General features: G+C 40.9%; 2 protein-coding genes across 3 annotated transcripts in view; one reads left to right on the plus strand and one right to left on the minus strand.

Annotated features, from left to right (window-relative positions):
* Positions 1-14,466, plus strand: part of ST8SIA6 (ST8 alpha-N-acetyl-neuraminide alpha-2,8-sialyltransferase 6) — a 137,713-nt gene that overhangs the window by 57,058 nt on the left and 66,189 nt on the right. Inside the window, exon 4 of one of the 2 annotated variants that reach the window (XM_064479412.1) lies at positions 8,430-8,570. The exons of the other annotated variant lie outside the window; for it this stretch is intronic. Within the exon in view, the coding sequence (XP_064335482.1) occupies positions 8,430-8,570 (141 nt within the window). The remainder of the gene's footprint in view (positions 1-8,429; positions 8,571-14,466) is intronic. 2 annotated transcript variants of the gene reach the window in all.
* Positions 8,604-9,074, minus strand: LOC105100047 (PDZ and LIM domain protein 2-like). Its single transcript, XM_064479226.1, has 2 exons — positions 8,705-9,074; positions 8,604-8,663 (listed from the first exon to the last, which is right to left on the minus strand). The coding sequence occupies exons 1-2, from the start codon at positions 9,056-9,058 to the stop codon at positions 8,604-8,606; spliced, it is 414 nt and encodes a 137-aa protein (XP_064335296.1). The 5' UTR covers positions 9,059-9,074.

The following is a 14,466-nucleotide window of genomic DNA, read 5'->3' on the forward strand; positions in this document are numbered from 1 at the left end:
TTAAGTCTATTTATTTATTTCTTAATGGAGGTACTGGGGACTGAACCCAGGACCTCCTGCATGCTAAGCATGTGCTCTACCACTGAGCTATACCCTCCCCTCAATGGTGTCTTCATACCCAGTTGAGAGATTGAACTTGGTAACCATATCAGTAAATGCTGGCCCCAACAACAACCTTGATAAGGTATTTAACCTCCCTGGGTTTGTTTCCTCCTCTGTAAAATAGGAGATTAATGTGTAATTCATAGGACTATTGTAACATATAAATTTTTATTTATTTTAAATGGAGGTACTGGTGATGGAACCCAGGACCTAGTGCATGCTAAACATGCACTCTGCCAGTTGAGTTATACTCTCCCCCCAATTACTTTCTTCCTTGGTTGACCTGGAGGAAAGGAAACCAGGGTAGACAACCTGGTCTAAACACCTTTCACCTGGACCGCTGGGTAATAGACTAATGATATTTGTTGGGAGGAAGAGACCTTATGTATTGAAAGTCCTAGCAGGCTGCTCCCTGCCTGAGGTATTACATACATTAAATGGAACCCAAGATCCATGATCCAGGTGTCCCTGGAGAGTGGCACACAGGGTGGCTGTCTAACTGGACATTCAGGGAGATGTTTCAGACTTTAAATGTTCCTGCTGTGTAAGGAACACCATGGATCTCACTTAAAGACCTCATCTGCTATTCTGGGCCAGAGAGGTGCACATCCAGTGCAGGAAGACAGGACCCAGACGGCCACGCTTGGTGTCCCAGGTGCCTCTCTGCTTTGTCTGAGCCTCCTGACTGCCTGGATCCTCGCAATTATTACGAAAGCCTGATACCTGGTTAGAGCTCTGATTTGAGAGAATCTGGTTTGACAATCCAACGCTGTATGTCCAACACTCAGTTTATTACAAAGGATAGCGCTATTAATATTTTTGTTCTCTTTTCCTTAAATTCCAACTGATGGGCCCTAAGCTTCTGAGAGAAATCCACTGCGCTGAGTTCCTTTGATTGGCTGCACCTGATGCACTCCCCCCCCCCACCCCCAACCACACTGGAGTCTTTCTTTGCCCTGAGAGGCCCACTGACAGGGACGTCATATAGGCCCCTGGCTCCTTTGTCATCTGGTTTTCTTTGGATTTGACCCAGAGAGGTGGGTACTAGAAACTGATCAGAAAGAAGGAGCAAGGGAAAGAAGCTTTCTTCTTTTGTGGTGTTGCTGCAGGTGAATGACATCCTTGAAGGAAGGTGTTAGTTACATCCTGAATGAAGGCCGTGACTTTTGTTAAGTGTCTCTCTTCTTTTTCTCTCCTTTCCTTCCATTGGACTCTTGCCAGCACAGGAGTAGCTCTTAATAGTCCCCTGATATTGTACTTGCCTTTTCCTACATCCAGTTCAGGCCTTTGGAAAAAGTCCCTTTTTTTTCCTTTTTTTCTTTTTTTTGTATTGAAGTATAGTTGACTTACAATGTTGTGTTAGCTTCTGGTGTACAGCATAGTGATTCAGTTATACGTATCTATATATTTTTCAAATTCTTTTTCATTTAACTTATTACAAGCTATTAAATACAGTTCTCTGAGCTATACAGTTGGTCCTTATTGTTCATCTATTCTGAATATAGTAGTTTGTACCTGCTAATCTCAAACTCCTAATTTATCCCTCCCTACTCTTTCCCTTTGGGAACCATAAGTTAAGTTTTTTGTGTCTGTGAGTCTCCTTCTGTTTTGTAAATAAGTTCATTTGTGTGGTTTTTTTTTTTTTAGATTCCACATATAAGTGATATCATGATATTTATCTCTCTCTATCTGACTTATTTGACTTAGTATGATGATCTCTATGTCCACCCATGTTGCTGCAAATGGCATTATTTCATTCTTTTTTATGGATGAGTAGTATTCCACTGTGTGTGTGTGTGTGTGTGTGTGTGTGTGTGTGTGTGTGTGTGTGTGTGTGTGTGTACACGTACACCATGTCTTCTTTATCCAGTCATCTGTCAGTGGACATTTAGGTTGCTTCCATGTCTTGGCTCTTATAAATAGTGCTGCTGTGAACATTGGGGTGCATGTACCTTTTTGAATTGGAGTTTTTTCCAGATGTATGCCCAGGAGTGGGATTGCTAGATCATATGGTAACCCCACTTTTGGTTTTTTAAGGAATCTCCATACTGTTGTCCATAGTGGCTGCACCAAATTACATTACCACCAACAATGTTGGAGGGTTCCCTTTTCTCCACACCCTCTCTAGTATTTATTGTTTGTGGACTTTTGAATGATGGCCATTCTGACCAGTGTGAGGTGATACCTCACTGTAGTTTTGATTTGCATTTCTCTGATAATTATCGATATTGAGCATCTTTTTTTAAACTTCACTTTTTGTTAGTTTGCATGCTTTTTTAAAAAACAGTCTTAAAAATAAATTTATTGTTTTATTTTTACATTTTATTTTTTGAAGGGGACAAGGTAATTAGGTTTTTTTATTTATTTACTTATTTTTTAATAGAGGTACTGGGGACTGAACCCAGGACCTCGTGCATGCTAAGCATGTACTCTACCACTGAGCTATACCCTCTTCCCGAGCATCTTTTCACGTTCCTATTGGCCATCTGGATGTCTTCATTGGAGAAATGTCTGTTTAGGTCTTCTGCCCATTTTCTGACTGGGGGGAAGTGCCTTCTCTAAGCTTTTCTTAAATGATGCAGTTTGAGCAGGCCATTGTTTTTGCCGGGACCCTCGCTTGTCATAGATTGACTCGATTGAATGCTTATAAATGCTCCTCTTCTTACACAAGAAATTAACTGAATTTTCAGGTGGACCTAAAGTAGCTCATGCATCGTAGATGACACTGCACACCTGTTTTGATCATGTTGGAGGCATTGTTTTGCTTGTTGTTTGTGGGTATCTTACTGAAACATTTCTCTAGGGACTCAAATTTCCAAACCTCTTGCAGCGTCATCCATGCGTCAGACCTGTGGCACCACGCCTCATGAAAAGTAGAACTTGGGAAAATTGGTCCTTGCCCCACCATTCCCTGTGACAAGCCAGTTGTATTTCTTGCCCGACGTGTGAATCAGTGTGTGGAAGTTACAGTTGACTCTCTTCACAGGAACTGCTTTTTCTCTCCCAAGGTGGCAAAAGTTCTCAACATAAAGGTGACCCATAGCTGTGCTTTGGAGCAAAGCACTTGAGTCGATGTGGCAGAAAGTTCCTTAATCACGGAAGGTGATTTTTGTTTTTTTCAAGGCAGAGAATTTTACAACTCTTTTATATGCATCAGCAAGCATGGCTAATTGCAGTATGCTAATGAAATTTCTTGTGAGTATCCTCTTATGTTTTCCCCTGTCCGTTAAACCATTGATGTCGCTCTGTTGCTGACTCTGGGCTCTTTCTTCAGTCTTCATTGGTCTGAAACGTTGTGGACTAAGATGGACAGCTTGAATATCCACACAATCATTGTAAAAAAATAAAACCAGCAGAAAAGATTACAAATAACCTTTGCCATACTGAAAAATGAGCAAACTGTCAGTGATAAGAAGGCTAGGTAGCATTTTTAGTACAGTATAATATTTTATCTAGGAAATAACCTGGTGAAAAGGAGTGGGATGGAGAAACACAGAGAAACATTCAAGGGAAAATGATGAGGTAGGAAAAATGCTTAGAAAACTTTAGATTTAAAGTGAGACAAAGAACAAGAGAAGTTAAAAAATCTGCATAGTGGCTGCACCAAATTACATTACCACCAACAACATAGGAGGGTTCCCTTTCCTCCACACCTTCTCCAGTATTTATTGTTTGTGGATTTTTGAATGATGGCCATTCTGACAAGTGTGAGGGGATACCTCATTGTAGTTTTGATTTGCATTTCTCTGATAATTTACCAATATTGAGCATTTTTTTAACTTTACTTTTTGTTAGTTTACACGCTTGCTTTTTTTTTTAACAGTTTTAAAAATGAATTTATATATTTCATTTTTACATTTTATTTTTTGAAGGGGGTGAGATAAGGTTTCTTTCTTTATTTTTTAATAGAAGTACTGGGGATTGAACCCACTTTTTTCCGGTTGTTTTGTATTTGGTGCTAAGACTTATTCTTGGCTATTCTTAAAGGGGATGCCTTTCCCTTAAGCACACAGTTTTCAACCAGCTCGCGTAATTAGCCTGAACTGGTATTCTGTTTGGCGAAAGTCTAGAGAAAGTAAGCATGAATTGCCCCTTGTTATGAAAGTATTATTTTGCACACAGGAGACTAATTTTTTCAATTGTATTGTCTGTTGTCAGGATTCGTGCATTTTACAGTCAGTGCTATTACAGCCTTACAGGTGACAATCGGAAAAAGCCATTCAGTGTGTGGTGATAAAAAGCAATTTCATTTTCTTAGAAATAATCATTTGGCTCTGTTTTTGTCACGGTCTGTTAAAGACTTAGAATTTTGTGTTTCTCCAGCCTGTTTGTCCCTTTCTGATTGCTAAAATAGAATTTAGGAAGGCACCATTAGAATGGGAGGGAAACAGTCCTCTTTTTCCACTGGTCTTGACTACATTTTTTGAATAAAAGAAAATTAAACATTTGCCTTTGAGAAGATCGCTGAGATGGGGTACTATGTATCACAACCCTTTGTTCTGTGTTTAGGACTGTGAGCTCATGGTGCTGTCCATGCTGCCATTAACAGGGCTCCACACATAGTAGTTGCTCACTAAATATTTGTGGATTAAACTAATGAATGAATAAATATACCTCTTAGGTCTTCAGAGCATTTTCTCTACCATCTCTAGTTTCTAGCTCTTAAAAAATTATCCTTAAACTTCAACTCCTTGGAGCAGATTTTTTAACTTCTCTGATTCTTTCTCTTATTTTAAATCTGAAGTTTTTAAAGTTTTTTCCTACTTCATCCTTTTTCCTTGAATGTTTCTCTGGATTTCTCCATCCCAGTCCTCTTCACTACGTATTTCTTAGATAAAATATTACTATTTTAAAATGCTATGTAGCCATCTTATCACTGCTAATTTGTTCATTTTTCAGTATGGCAAAGATTATTTGTAATCTTTTCTGTTGGTTTATTTTTTAACAATGGTTATGTGGATATTCAAGCTGTCCGTCTTAGTCCAATGTTTCAGACCAATGAACTGATTTTTCTAAGAGCAGATACTTCCCAGGGGCTGACCCAGTAAATGAACTCATTTCTCTCCATCTTAGGTTTTCCTGCCTCTGTTGCTGTGCTTTTTTCTTCCTGTGTTCCTCTTCCATTTTCCCAGATGATCCTGCATCCCAAGAAAATGTACTTCTGTATTGGTTCAGGGTAGATGAACTGCTCTAACAAAATCTCCCAAAGCGCGATGTCATAATGCAATATTGTAATCTCTCTTCAACAATGAACGGTATCCATATTCCTTCCTGATCAGGCAACTCTCCTCTGAGTATTGATCAGGGATTCTGGCTCCTTTCCGTCCTCCAGTGCAGCCCTTCTTCAACAGGTGACCCCAGGTTCCTGCTGAAGGAGGTGATACGGAGGAAGCACACAAGGATTGGAGGGGACACACATCACTCCCGTTCACATTCCACTGGCTGAAACTAGCCCACCTAGATGTTTGGGGTCATGTGGGCAGTTTCGGCCAATAGAATGTGAGTGGAGTTGGTGTGTGGTTGGTGTTGGGGAATGTAGCGCTTGGCTGGGAAGCTTCTTACAGCAGCAACTATATGCTGTGGAAAGGGTGCACCGATCAGTGACACCAATCAGATATTTCTGCACCATGTAGATTAAGTGGTTTTACCATCCTCATCCTTCTGTAGGCCCCTCCAGTGTTTCTTAAAGATGAAAGGAAACATTTTTCTTAAACAACAGCCATCTCTTACATCTTTTGAACACTTGAGTAGTTTAAATAGAACTTCTAGAGAAAGGAGAGATTTCAAGACCCGTTCCTTAGAGACAGAGGATGAGCCACTGCCCTGTGACTTCCTGCGCAGTCACTAGGGCATGAAGGGTTCACTTGCATTCAGATAGTTTTTCCTGGTAAGCTCCAAATTCTCAGAGTTAAGGTCTGGAACACAGCTTCACGCAGGCTAGGTGTGGCTTGAACCACACACTACCTGATGAGTGTGTATGTTCGATGAGCCGTGTCATGCCATGCCGTGTAAAATTGCTGATAACAGTGGAATTTTCTGAAAAGATCATCTTAATGGGGCAATGAAGATGCTAGTTCAAAGGCTCTGTTTTGCAGGGTGAAAGGCAAAGTGAACTGAAGACTAACCTCAAGTTGTCTTCCTGTTTACTGTTTCAGAGAGTACAATGTGACTTGAATTGCAACTCAAAAGGAAGAAATATAAATTATGGCATATTAGACTTCAAAAAAAAAAAAAAAACCTGACTCTGAACATATCACTTGACAGCCTGCTAACAAAGCAAATATTCCTAAGTTTTCAGTCTGTCAGGAAAAGTAGTTTGTGGTCATCGACAAGATTTTCTTGGCATAGAATGATGTTTGACTTGCTTCTCCTCACCTTGAAATCTGTAAGCTTTCATTGCTTCTTAAAGAGATATTCATTCTTCTGTCTGTCTTTTCATTTCTCACCTTTTAACTTGCCTTTTCTGGTCAGCTTTTAAGGACTCCAAAATCTAGCATTCCTTCCTTTCCTTGGTTTAGAGGTTAGAAAGACATTAACACAAAACAGCTAGTCATACCAGCATAGTCCATTAGTATCTTGGAAAATATCTCTTGGTAACCAAAGCAGTGACTGACACAAAATTTTAAGTTGGGGCAGGTGAGCCACTATCAAGGTGATGGTAGAAGTCTCTGAAATTTTTTTTTTTTTGCATTTATGCCAAACTAGTTATGCCAAATCTATCAAAAGATGGTTTAACCATCATTCTGTATCTCAAAGAGTACATAAGAAATAAACAATCATACAATTTAAGAACTTGAAGGAATAGTCTCTTGAATTTTTCTAATCCATATGCTTTTTTTCTGTTTTTACCATGAGCATATATAACTTTTCTTTTTCTAAAAAAAATCTAATTCCCTCAGCTTAAAGATTAAAATGGGATTATGATTTGTTCAAAGTCAGGCAACCAGTTAATGGGAGGGTGGGAAATAAAATATTTTGTCTGTAGTTGTTGATGTTGGGAGATAACCAGCATAATTCTAATCTGAATTCTTTAGTTAGTACTTGGCAAGAGTTGCTTAGTATTATTTGTTGCCATGTTGAAGATTGAAATAGGGTATTATTTTGTTACAAGTGTTTGTCAGCGGAAACAAAGCTGAATGTTCCCTTAGAGGAAAATTGAAACACTGACTTTCAAGTTATACAACAATCTTGATTATGTATTCACATCAGAAAGCTTCTTCACACTTGCTCAAATAGCAAGACATTTGAAAGAAACCTTTACTAGGAAGACAATGGCAATAAATATAATCACACTTATTGAAGGTCATTAAGAAATAATTGGAATTATTTCCAGTTTTAGAAGTGAGATGGAGAAAGAAAGCAAATCTATTACTTCCATTCACCATTTTCAAAGGTAACAGGTAACATTAAAGGTATAGTTTAGTTACTGTTTGTGGTAGCCAGACTTCCAAGTTGGTGCCCAATGATCCTTTCCGCCTGGTGTTTATGTATTTTCCCCTACCTCACTGAAGGGGGCTGCCCTGTGTAACAAATACGATATGACAGAAATAACGATTTTTTATTATATATTTATAGCGTTCCTATGTTGAAAACTTTACACAGTGAATACCTGGAGCGTCTGGCCCACCCGTCTCCTAGATATTTATCTCCACCTAACAGCCTGCTCAACCCCTATGGCACAGAGACACCCTGCGCAGTGCCCACTTCAGACTTTGGTGCAGAGCCTGTCCAGCAGGGGGAAGGAAGTGAGAATATCCAGCAGAGGCACAGCACAGGCAGGTCCTTGTCCCAGCGAGGAGGAAGGGAACCCACCAACCCCTATCGCCTTTCCATGCCAACTGCAAGGCCCTGGCGTGGAGGTGCCCTCAGAGTGGAGGGCGGGCACTCAGGCCTGGGAGCTGAGGGTCAGGGGTGCGGAGTGGCGCTGGCGGGCGTGCTTCTCACAGTACAGCTCGTCCCCCACCCAAAAGTGCCCGCGCATCTTCAGGTTCAGCCCACAGTCGGCGCAAGTGTAGAAGCTGGGATGGCGGTACCGCCCCTCCTGGATGCGCACAGCCTGGTTCTGGATGCTGGCACTGCACTTCTCACACGTGTGGAGCTTGGGTGGGGTGGCCAGGGCCCTGGAGGTGGGCAGGGCAGACTGGGGACTCAGCGAGCTGAGCAGGAGGGCAGGCGTGCCACCTCTCTCCTCAGCCTCCAGGGCCTCCTGCAAGAGCCGAAAGGAGCTGGACTGCCGGGGGGGGGGGGGGGGGGGCGCGCCTCACGATTTTCCTGCAGCATCTTGAAGACTTCTGAATCCTCGCTCAGGAGATGGCTTTCCCCTTCAGAGGCCACACTGAGCCTGGGGCTGGAGGAACGGGGACCTGGGGAAGGCGGTGGCGGCAGCACCAGCGCAGCCGAGTCGCCAGCGGCCTGTTGGCTTCCGGGGCGACCCCCATAGGACAAGCGGCCCTCAGCAGCGAGTCCCGGTGAGTGGGGCAGCCTCTGGAAACTGTGGCTGGTCACAGCCTCTCCAGCGAGGGCGTGTGGGCTGCTGGTGGGCAGGGTAGAGAAGGAGCTGCCTGGCCGGGGTCCGAGGGAGGCTGGGCTGGAGCCTGGTGACCGCAGGGAGGACTGGCTGTCTATGTGCGTCCTCGGGGCCCTGGAAGCGAGTGGCCAGCACCTCCACGGAGCTTTCCCCGTTGGTCTGCCCGGGAGAGGCAGCTCGGGACCGGTCCAGCTGCAGCCTCAGGAGTGAGGGGCTCTGGCGGATCTTGCTCTGGGCCTCGGCATGAAGCATGCCCTCTGCACTCTCCCCACTGATGGCCACAATAATGTCACCAGGCCGGAGGTCAGCAGCTTCAGCCTTGCCCCTCTCGGTTACCTTGGTCACCATGATAGGCATGTGGAAATCCCTGCCCCCGGAGATGCGGAAGCCCCAGGGCGCTGGCCCCACCACATCCACCATCAGTGCCATACCCGGGGGGCTGGGCGGTCAGGCCCAGGAGGGAAGGGAAGGAGGGAGGCGAGAAGACTTTAAAGGCCAGGTTGTAGAAGAATTTGATAGTTCTGCCTTGCCTTCTCTTGGATTGCGTGCTCTGCGGGAAGCCCCCTACCATGTCATGGGGACACTGGGAGGTCCACAGGGCTAAGGCATCCAGCCAATAGGCAGCACCAGCTTGTCAGCCACGTCAGTGAGCCTCCTTGGAAGCCTATACTTCAGCTCCAACCATTATCTTGACTTTACATCCTAACAAGAACTTCTCAGCCAGAACCATTAAGCTAAGCTACTCATGAATTCCTGACCTACAGGAACTGCAGTCATAGTTCATTGTCATAAAACAAGTAAGCCACTAAGTTTTGAAGTAATTTATCACATAGGTACTAATTGCCTACTCAATTCACAATTCTTTACATTATTATATTTTTATCATAATGACAATTATGATTACCAAAATTGTCAATAGTAATAACAATGACCATTTTTGTGAGTCTGCTCTCTGCAAGATAATTTAAGTCTGTCTGTAGTCTTTGCAATATTTTTCAGAATAGGTTTCATTATTCTAATTCCACATGTGAAAGAGATGAGCCCAGAGGGTTTATATGGGTTGGAGAGCTTCAGAAATGGCAGTTAGAAATGGCAGAACCAGGGCTTGGATGAAAATCTGACTGTTCTATTCTTACTACTCTATGCTATCACTCTTAATGAGAACAGAATTACAAGTCACAAATACAGGAAGTGAAAGGCATTTGACTATATAATGTGAAGCTAGTTAAAAGCAATCCATCTCCAAAATATTATATACTTCCCTTGCTTTTTGTTACCTCTTTTTCTGTAATAGAAATATGCATAGATTTTATTCTCTTGCACAGTGGTTACCTTAATTGCAACTCGGGGATCAATGTGGCTTCTCTTGGTAAATCATGGTGGATAGCTAATTATTATCATAGTTCAAAATTAATACCTGAAACCTTTGGGTGTTTTTATGTTCTAATCATACATTCAGTTTCAGTTTCAGAAACACACAGCAACTTCTCTGTGCCCAGCACTATGACAGGCACAGAGGCAATTGTTCTCAACCTGGAGGTGTGTATCAGACTCACTGAGAGCTTTTTCAAAGTTTGCATGGTTGAGAACGCTTACATAAGGGACACAACGATTAATAGATTATTTCCGCTCTTAAGCAGCTCACAGCATATTAAGGAGGTCAAGTACTTAAAAAACTTTGGCTTTTCCTTCTCTTTCTTTGTAGATTCCTCCGCATCTTCCCTTGCTTCTGACACCCAGAACTCAGCCTCATTTCTCTTCATTCTCAGACCTGAAGGAACTCATTTAGTCTCATAGATTTAAATACCACCTGTATACTGATGATTCTCAAATTTATATTTCCCACCTGGACCTCTTTCCCGATTTGTATGATCTCTGCCCAGTCAACACCTCCCTGGGGTAGTCACAAGGAGTCTCCAACCTTATACATCTCACTGAATCTCCTGGATTTCCCCCTGAACATCGTACTTCCACACTGTTCCCCATTTCAGTTAATGGCAAGTCTGTTCTTCCAGTGCTTAGTCCTAAAAGCTTGGGGTTATCCTTGATTCCTTCCATCCCATTATCTGTCATTAAATCTCACTGGCTACCTTCAGATCATATTCAGAAGCTGATAATTTCTTACAAACTCTACTACTTCCAGCCTGGGCCAAGCCATCTTTATTTCCAACCCTGGATTATGGCAGACATCTCTAAATTGTCTTCTGACTCTTCCCTGCTCTCTTAGAGACTATTCTCAATGAAGTATACAATTGGAACCTTTTTAAATGTAAGTCAGATCAGATGGCTTTTCTGTTCCAGAGTCTTCCCATTTCACTCAGGAAAAAGGACAAAATTCTTAACAACAACCTACAAGTTCCTTATAGGCATCCTCTCAAATATGCATGTAATGTATTTGCCAATAACAGCACAAAGTGGATGGGTGGGAGTAAAGTTGTATTGGCTAAGAAAATGACTAAAAATGGTAAAGTAATAATTACAACAATGTGTAATTGCATTATAACATTAGTAGGTGTAATACTGTGTGACAAAAATTCCACAAAAAGAAGAAAAAGGAATGAGAGCTATATAAGAATAATGTTTCTGTATATCAGTGCAATTAAGCTAGTATAAATTGAAAGCTGATTCTGATAAGATTATGTGGTAAACCCTAGAGCAACCACTAAATATATATATATTTAAAATAATTAAATATGTTAAAGTGCTACATTAGAAAATTTTCACTTAAGACAAAGGAAAGCTGTAAAGGAGAAATAGAGGAACAAAAAATACATGAGCCATAAAAACAAAAGTAAAATGGCAGAAGTAAATCTCTATCAATAATAACATTAAATGTGAATGGATTAAATCATGTAGTCAAAAGGCAGAGATTGTCAGACTGGATTAAGAAGCGTGATCAAACTATATGTTATCTACAAAAGGCACATTTTGGATTCAAATATACAAATAGATTGAAAGTAAAAGGCTTGAATAATATATATCATCCAGACAGCAGCCACAGGAAAGCTGGAGTGTCAATCCAGCAGGAAGCTATAATAATTATAAACACATATATATCCAATAACAGAGCACCAAAGTACACAAAGCAAAAACTGAGAAAGGAAGAAGTAAATAATTCAACAATAATTGGAGACTTAAATGCTCTATTTACAATAGTGGATACAACACCAGACATCTATAGAATACTCCACCCAACAACAGAATATACGTTCTTCTCAAAGGCACACAAAACGCTGTCCAGGATAAATCATATACGAGATTATAAAACAAACCTCAACAAATTTACAGAAATAATAACAAAGTCTGTTATCTGGCCACATTTTAATGAAATTTAAATGAATATTCAGGAAAAAATTACAGAAACTCATAAATATGTGGAAATTAAACAACATACTCCTAACTCTGCAGTGGATCCAAGAAGCAATAGAAAGGGAAATCAGAAAATACTTCGAGATGAATGAAAATGAAGGCACAATGTATCCAAATTTATAGGATGCAGGGGCAGTGATAGCTAAAGTGTACAGGACTTCTTTTTGATGTGATAAAAATATTCCATAATTGACCTAGTGATTGTTGCAAATACCTGTGAATATTATACAAAACCTTTGACTTGTATGTTTTAAATGAGTGAAATGTATGGTGTACTAATTATACCTTAATGAAGCTGTTAAAAACTTTAATGTGCCTGCAAATCATTTGGGGATATTATCTCCGTACAGAATATGATTTCGTAGGTCTGGGGCAGGGCCAGAGAGTCTGCATTTCTAATAGTCTTGTATGTGATGCCAGCACGGCTCGTCTGAGGTCCACACTTTGAACAACAAGGTCTTTACCATCAGATTACTTTTTATCTTTCTGACCTCAACTCCTGTCATCTTCATGAGTGGATTCCTGAGTGACTCATACGTGATTTCTAGCCAACCTGACCATCTTGTAGTTCCTTGAACATACCATGCCTGCCTCTACCTCTGGCCTTTGCCCTTGTCATTCCCTTTGCCTAGAATGCTCTTCCCATTCCCACACCCCCATAAGTGCAGAGCAGGCTTAATCACCTTCAAGTCTTTGCCCAGCTCTTCCCTCCCAGTGAGGTCTTTACTGACCATCCCACATCAGTTGCAACCCAGTTTCCCATACTTTCTTTCCCTCTTTTCCTGTTTTATTTTTCTACATAGCACTAAGTAAGTAATATTTCACCATGCTGTTTATGTGTTATTTGGTGTATAGTTTGGTAGGATGGCCATAACAAAGTACCATAGACCAGTTGGCTAAAACAACAAAAATCTATTTTCTCTCAGTTCTGCGAGCTGGAAGTCCAAGATCAAGGTGTGAGCAGGTTTGGTTCTCTGGGGTCTTTCTCCTTGGCTTGTAGATGGCTGCCTTCTTGTGTCCTCCTCACATGGTCTTTCTGTATGTTTGTCACACTCCTGGTATCTCTCTGTAGATACAAATTTCCTTTTCTTAGAAGAATGTCAATAGATTGGATTAGGGATACCCTAATGGCCTCATTTTAATTTAATCCCCCATTTAAAGACCCTTTCTCCAAATATATTCTGAAGTTTCTGGGGGTTAGGAATTCAGCATGTGAGTTTGGAGGAAGACAGTTCAGCCTTACTTTGTCTTTTTTTTTTTTTTTTTTTTTGCCCATCATCCTTTATTATGATATAAATTTCATGAGAACATGGATTTATTTTTAATAATCCATTATTGGTCTAATACTATTGACCTAATACTAACACTATTGTATTATTGGCTTCTAGAACAGTACCTTGCACATAGCAGATGCCCAATAAGTATTTATTGAGTAAAAACATGAAAACAAAAGGGTAAGTGCTGTAGAGATATTGAGTCAGTTTAGGTATAAAGGACTCAGGGGAGGTAGAGGTCAACTCTACTTATGTGAGTTAGGAGAATTTAAATTCCAAAAGGTAGTCACTCAGATGGTTTAAAAATCTTATCATATGTACTCTCCACACTCACTCCTTCACTCTTGTAACTCACCCTGACTGTATACTATATTACGCTGTTGCTAGCTTAGTGTGCTTCACCACTCTGTGTAGCCTTCCTGATACCACATCCCATCCCCTTATAAATAGACACCCCATTCCCTCTTGGTTGGCCAACATTAGCCAATCAACTAATTGGTTGCAGTATTTCCTAGCATGTGTCTTAAATATGTAATTACTATCCAAACCCTAAGATGTAGTGTTCCAGGACAGAGAAAGTGTTCCCTTAAAAAAAAATTCAATATTTGACTTTTTCAAATGTGGCAATTTAGAGGTTTGGAGATTTCACTGGGACTATGAAGAATTACATTGGCATCATTAGAAATTAATTCCTCAAGCTGTTTTGGAATGTTTAACTTGTCTTAGGGACACTAAAAGGTATAGGGGGAATAAATTTGAGATCCCTTTCTCCTATGCCAATTGACAGGAACCACAGCATTCTACTTAGAAGAGCTCATCATGCAAAGTTAAAAACAATGTAAATTGAATTCTCTTAACTTTAGTGGATGAAATGTCAGTATGTCAGTTCTATTCGTAGCTCAACTCAGTCTACCTGCTACGTACTTCTCTTTTTTAGCTGTCATACAGTCATCAGTCATTTCTTTAAAAAGTATTGCCCAGGGGAAATGATTGGCTGCACTGACTAAAAATCTTATGGCACTGTATTGATTCGCAGAATTTATTCTCATGTAGACCTGAGCTCTTCTGGGGTTTTGTAGAAACTAGCTTCAAAAGACTGTTTGGTCTACATAGAACACCACTTACCAGCCTACTGACTTTTTATTCCCCACCCATTTCAGTAGACAAAAACGTTGGCTTTCACTGTGAAGAATG

Source organism: Camelus dromedarius, chromosome 26 (genome assembly GCF_036321535.1).
Source record: "Camelus dromedarius isolate mCamDro1 chromosome 26, mCamDro1.pat, whole genome shotgun sequence".
NCBI classification, from domain to species: domain Eukaryota; kingdom Metazoa; phylum Chordata; class Mammalia; order Artiodactyla; family Camelidae; genus Camelus; species Camelus dromedarius.

Coding starts and splice junctions, on each gene's coding strand:
- LOC105100047 (XM_064479226.1), bottom strand. CDS start 9,058: ATGGCACTGATGGTGGATGTGGTGGGGCCAGCGCCCTGGGGCTTCCGC. Junction 8,664..8,704: donor GACAGCCAGTCCTCCCTGCG/GTCACCAGGCTC, acceptor GACCCCGGCCAG/GCAGCTCCTTCTCTACCCTG.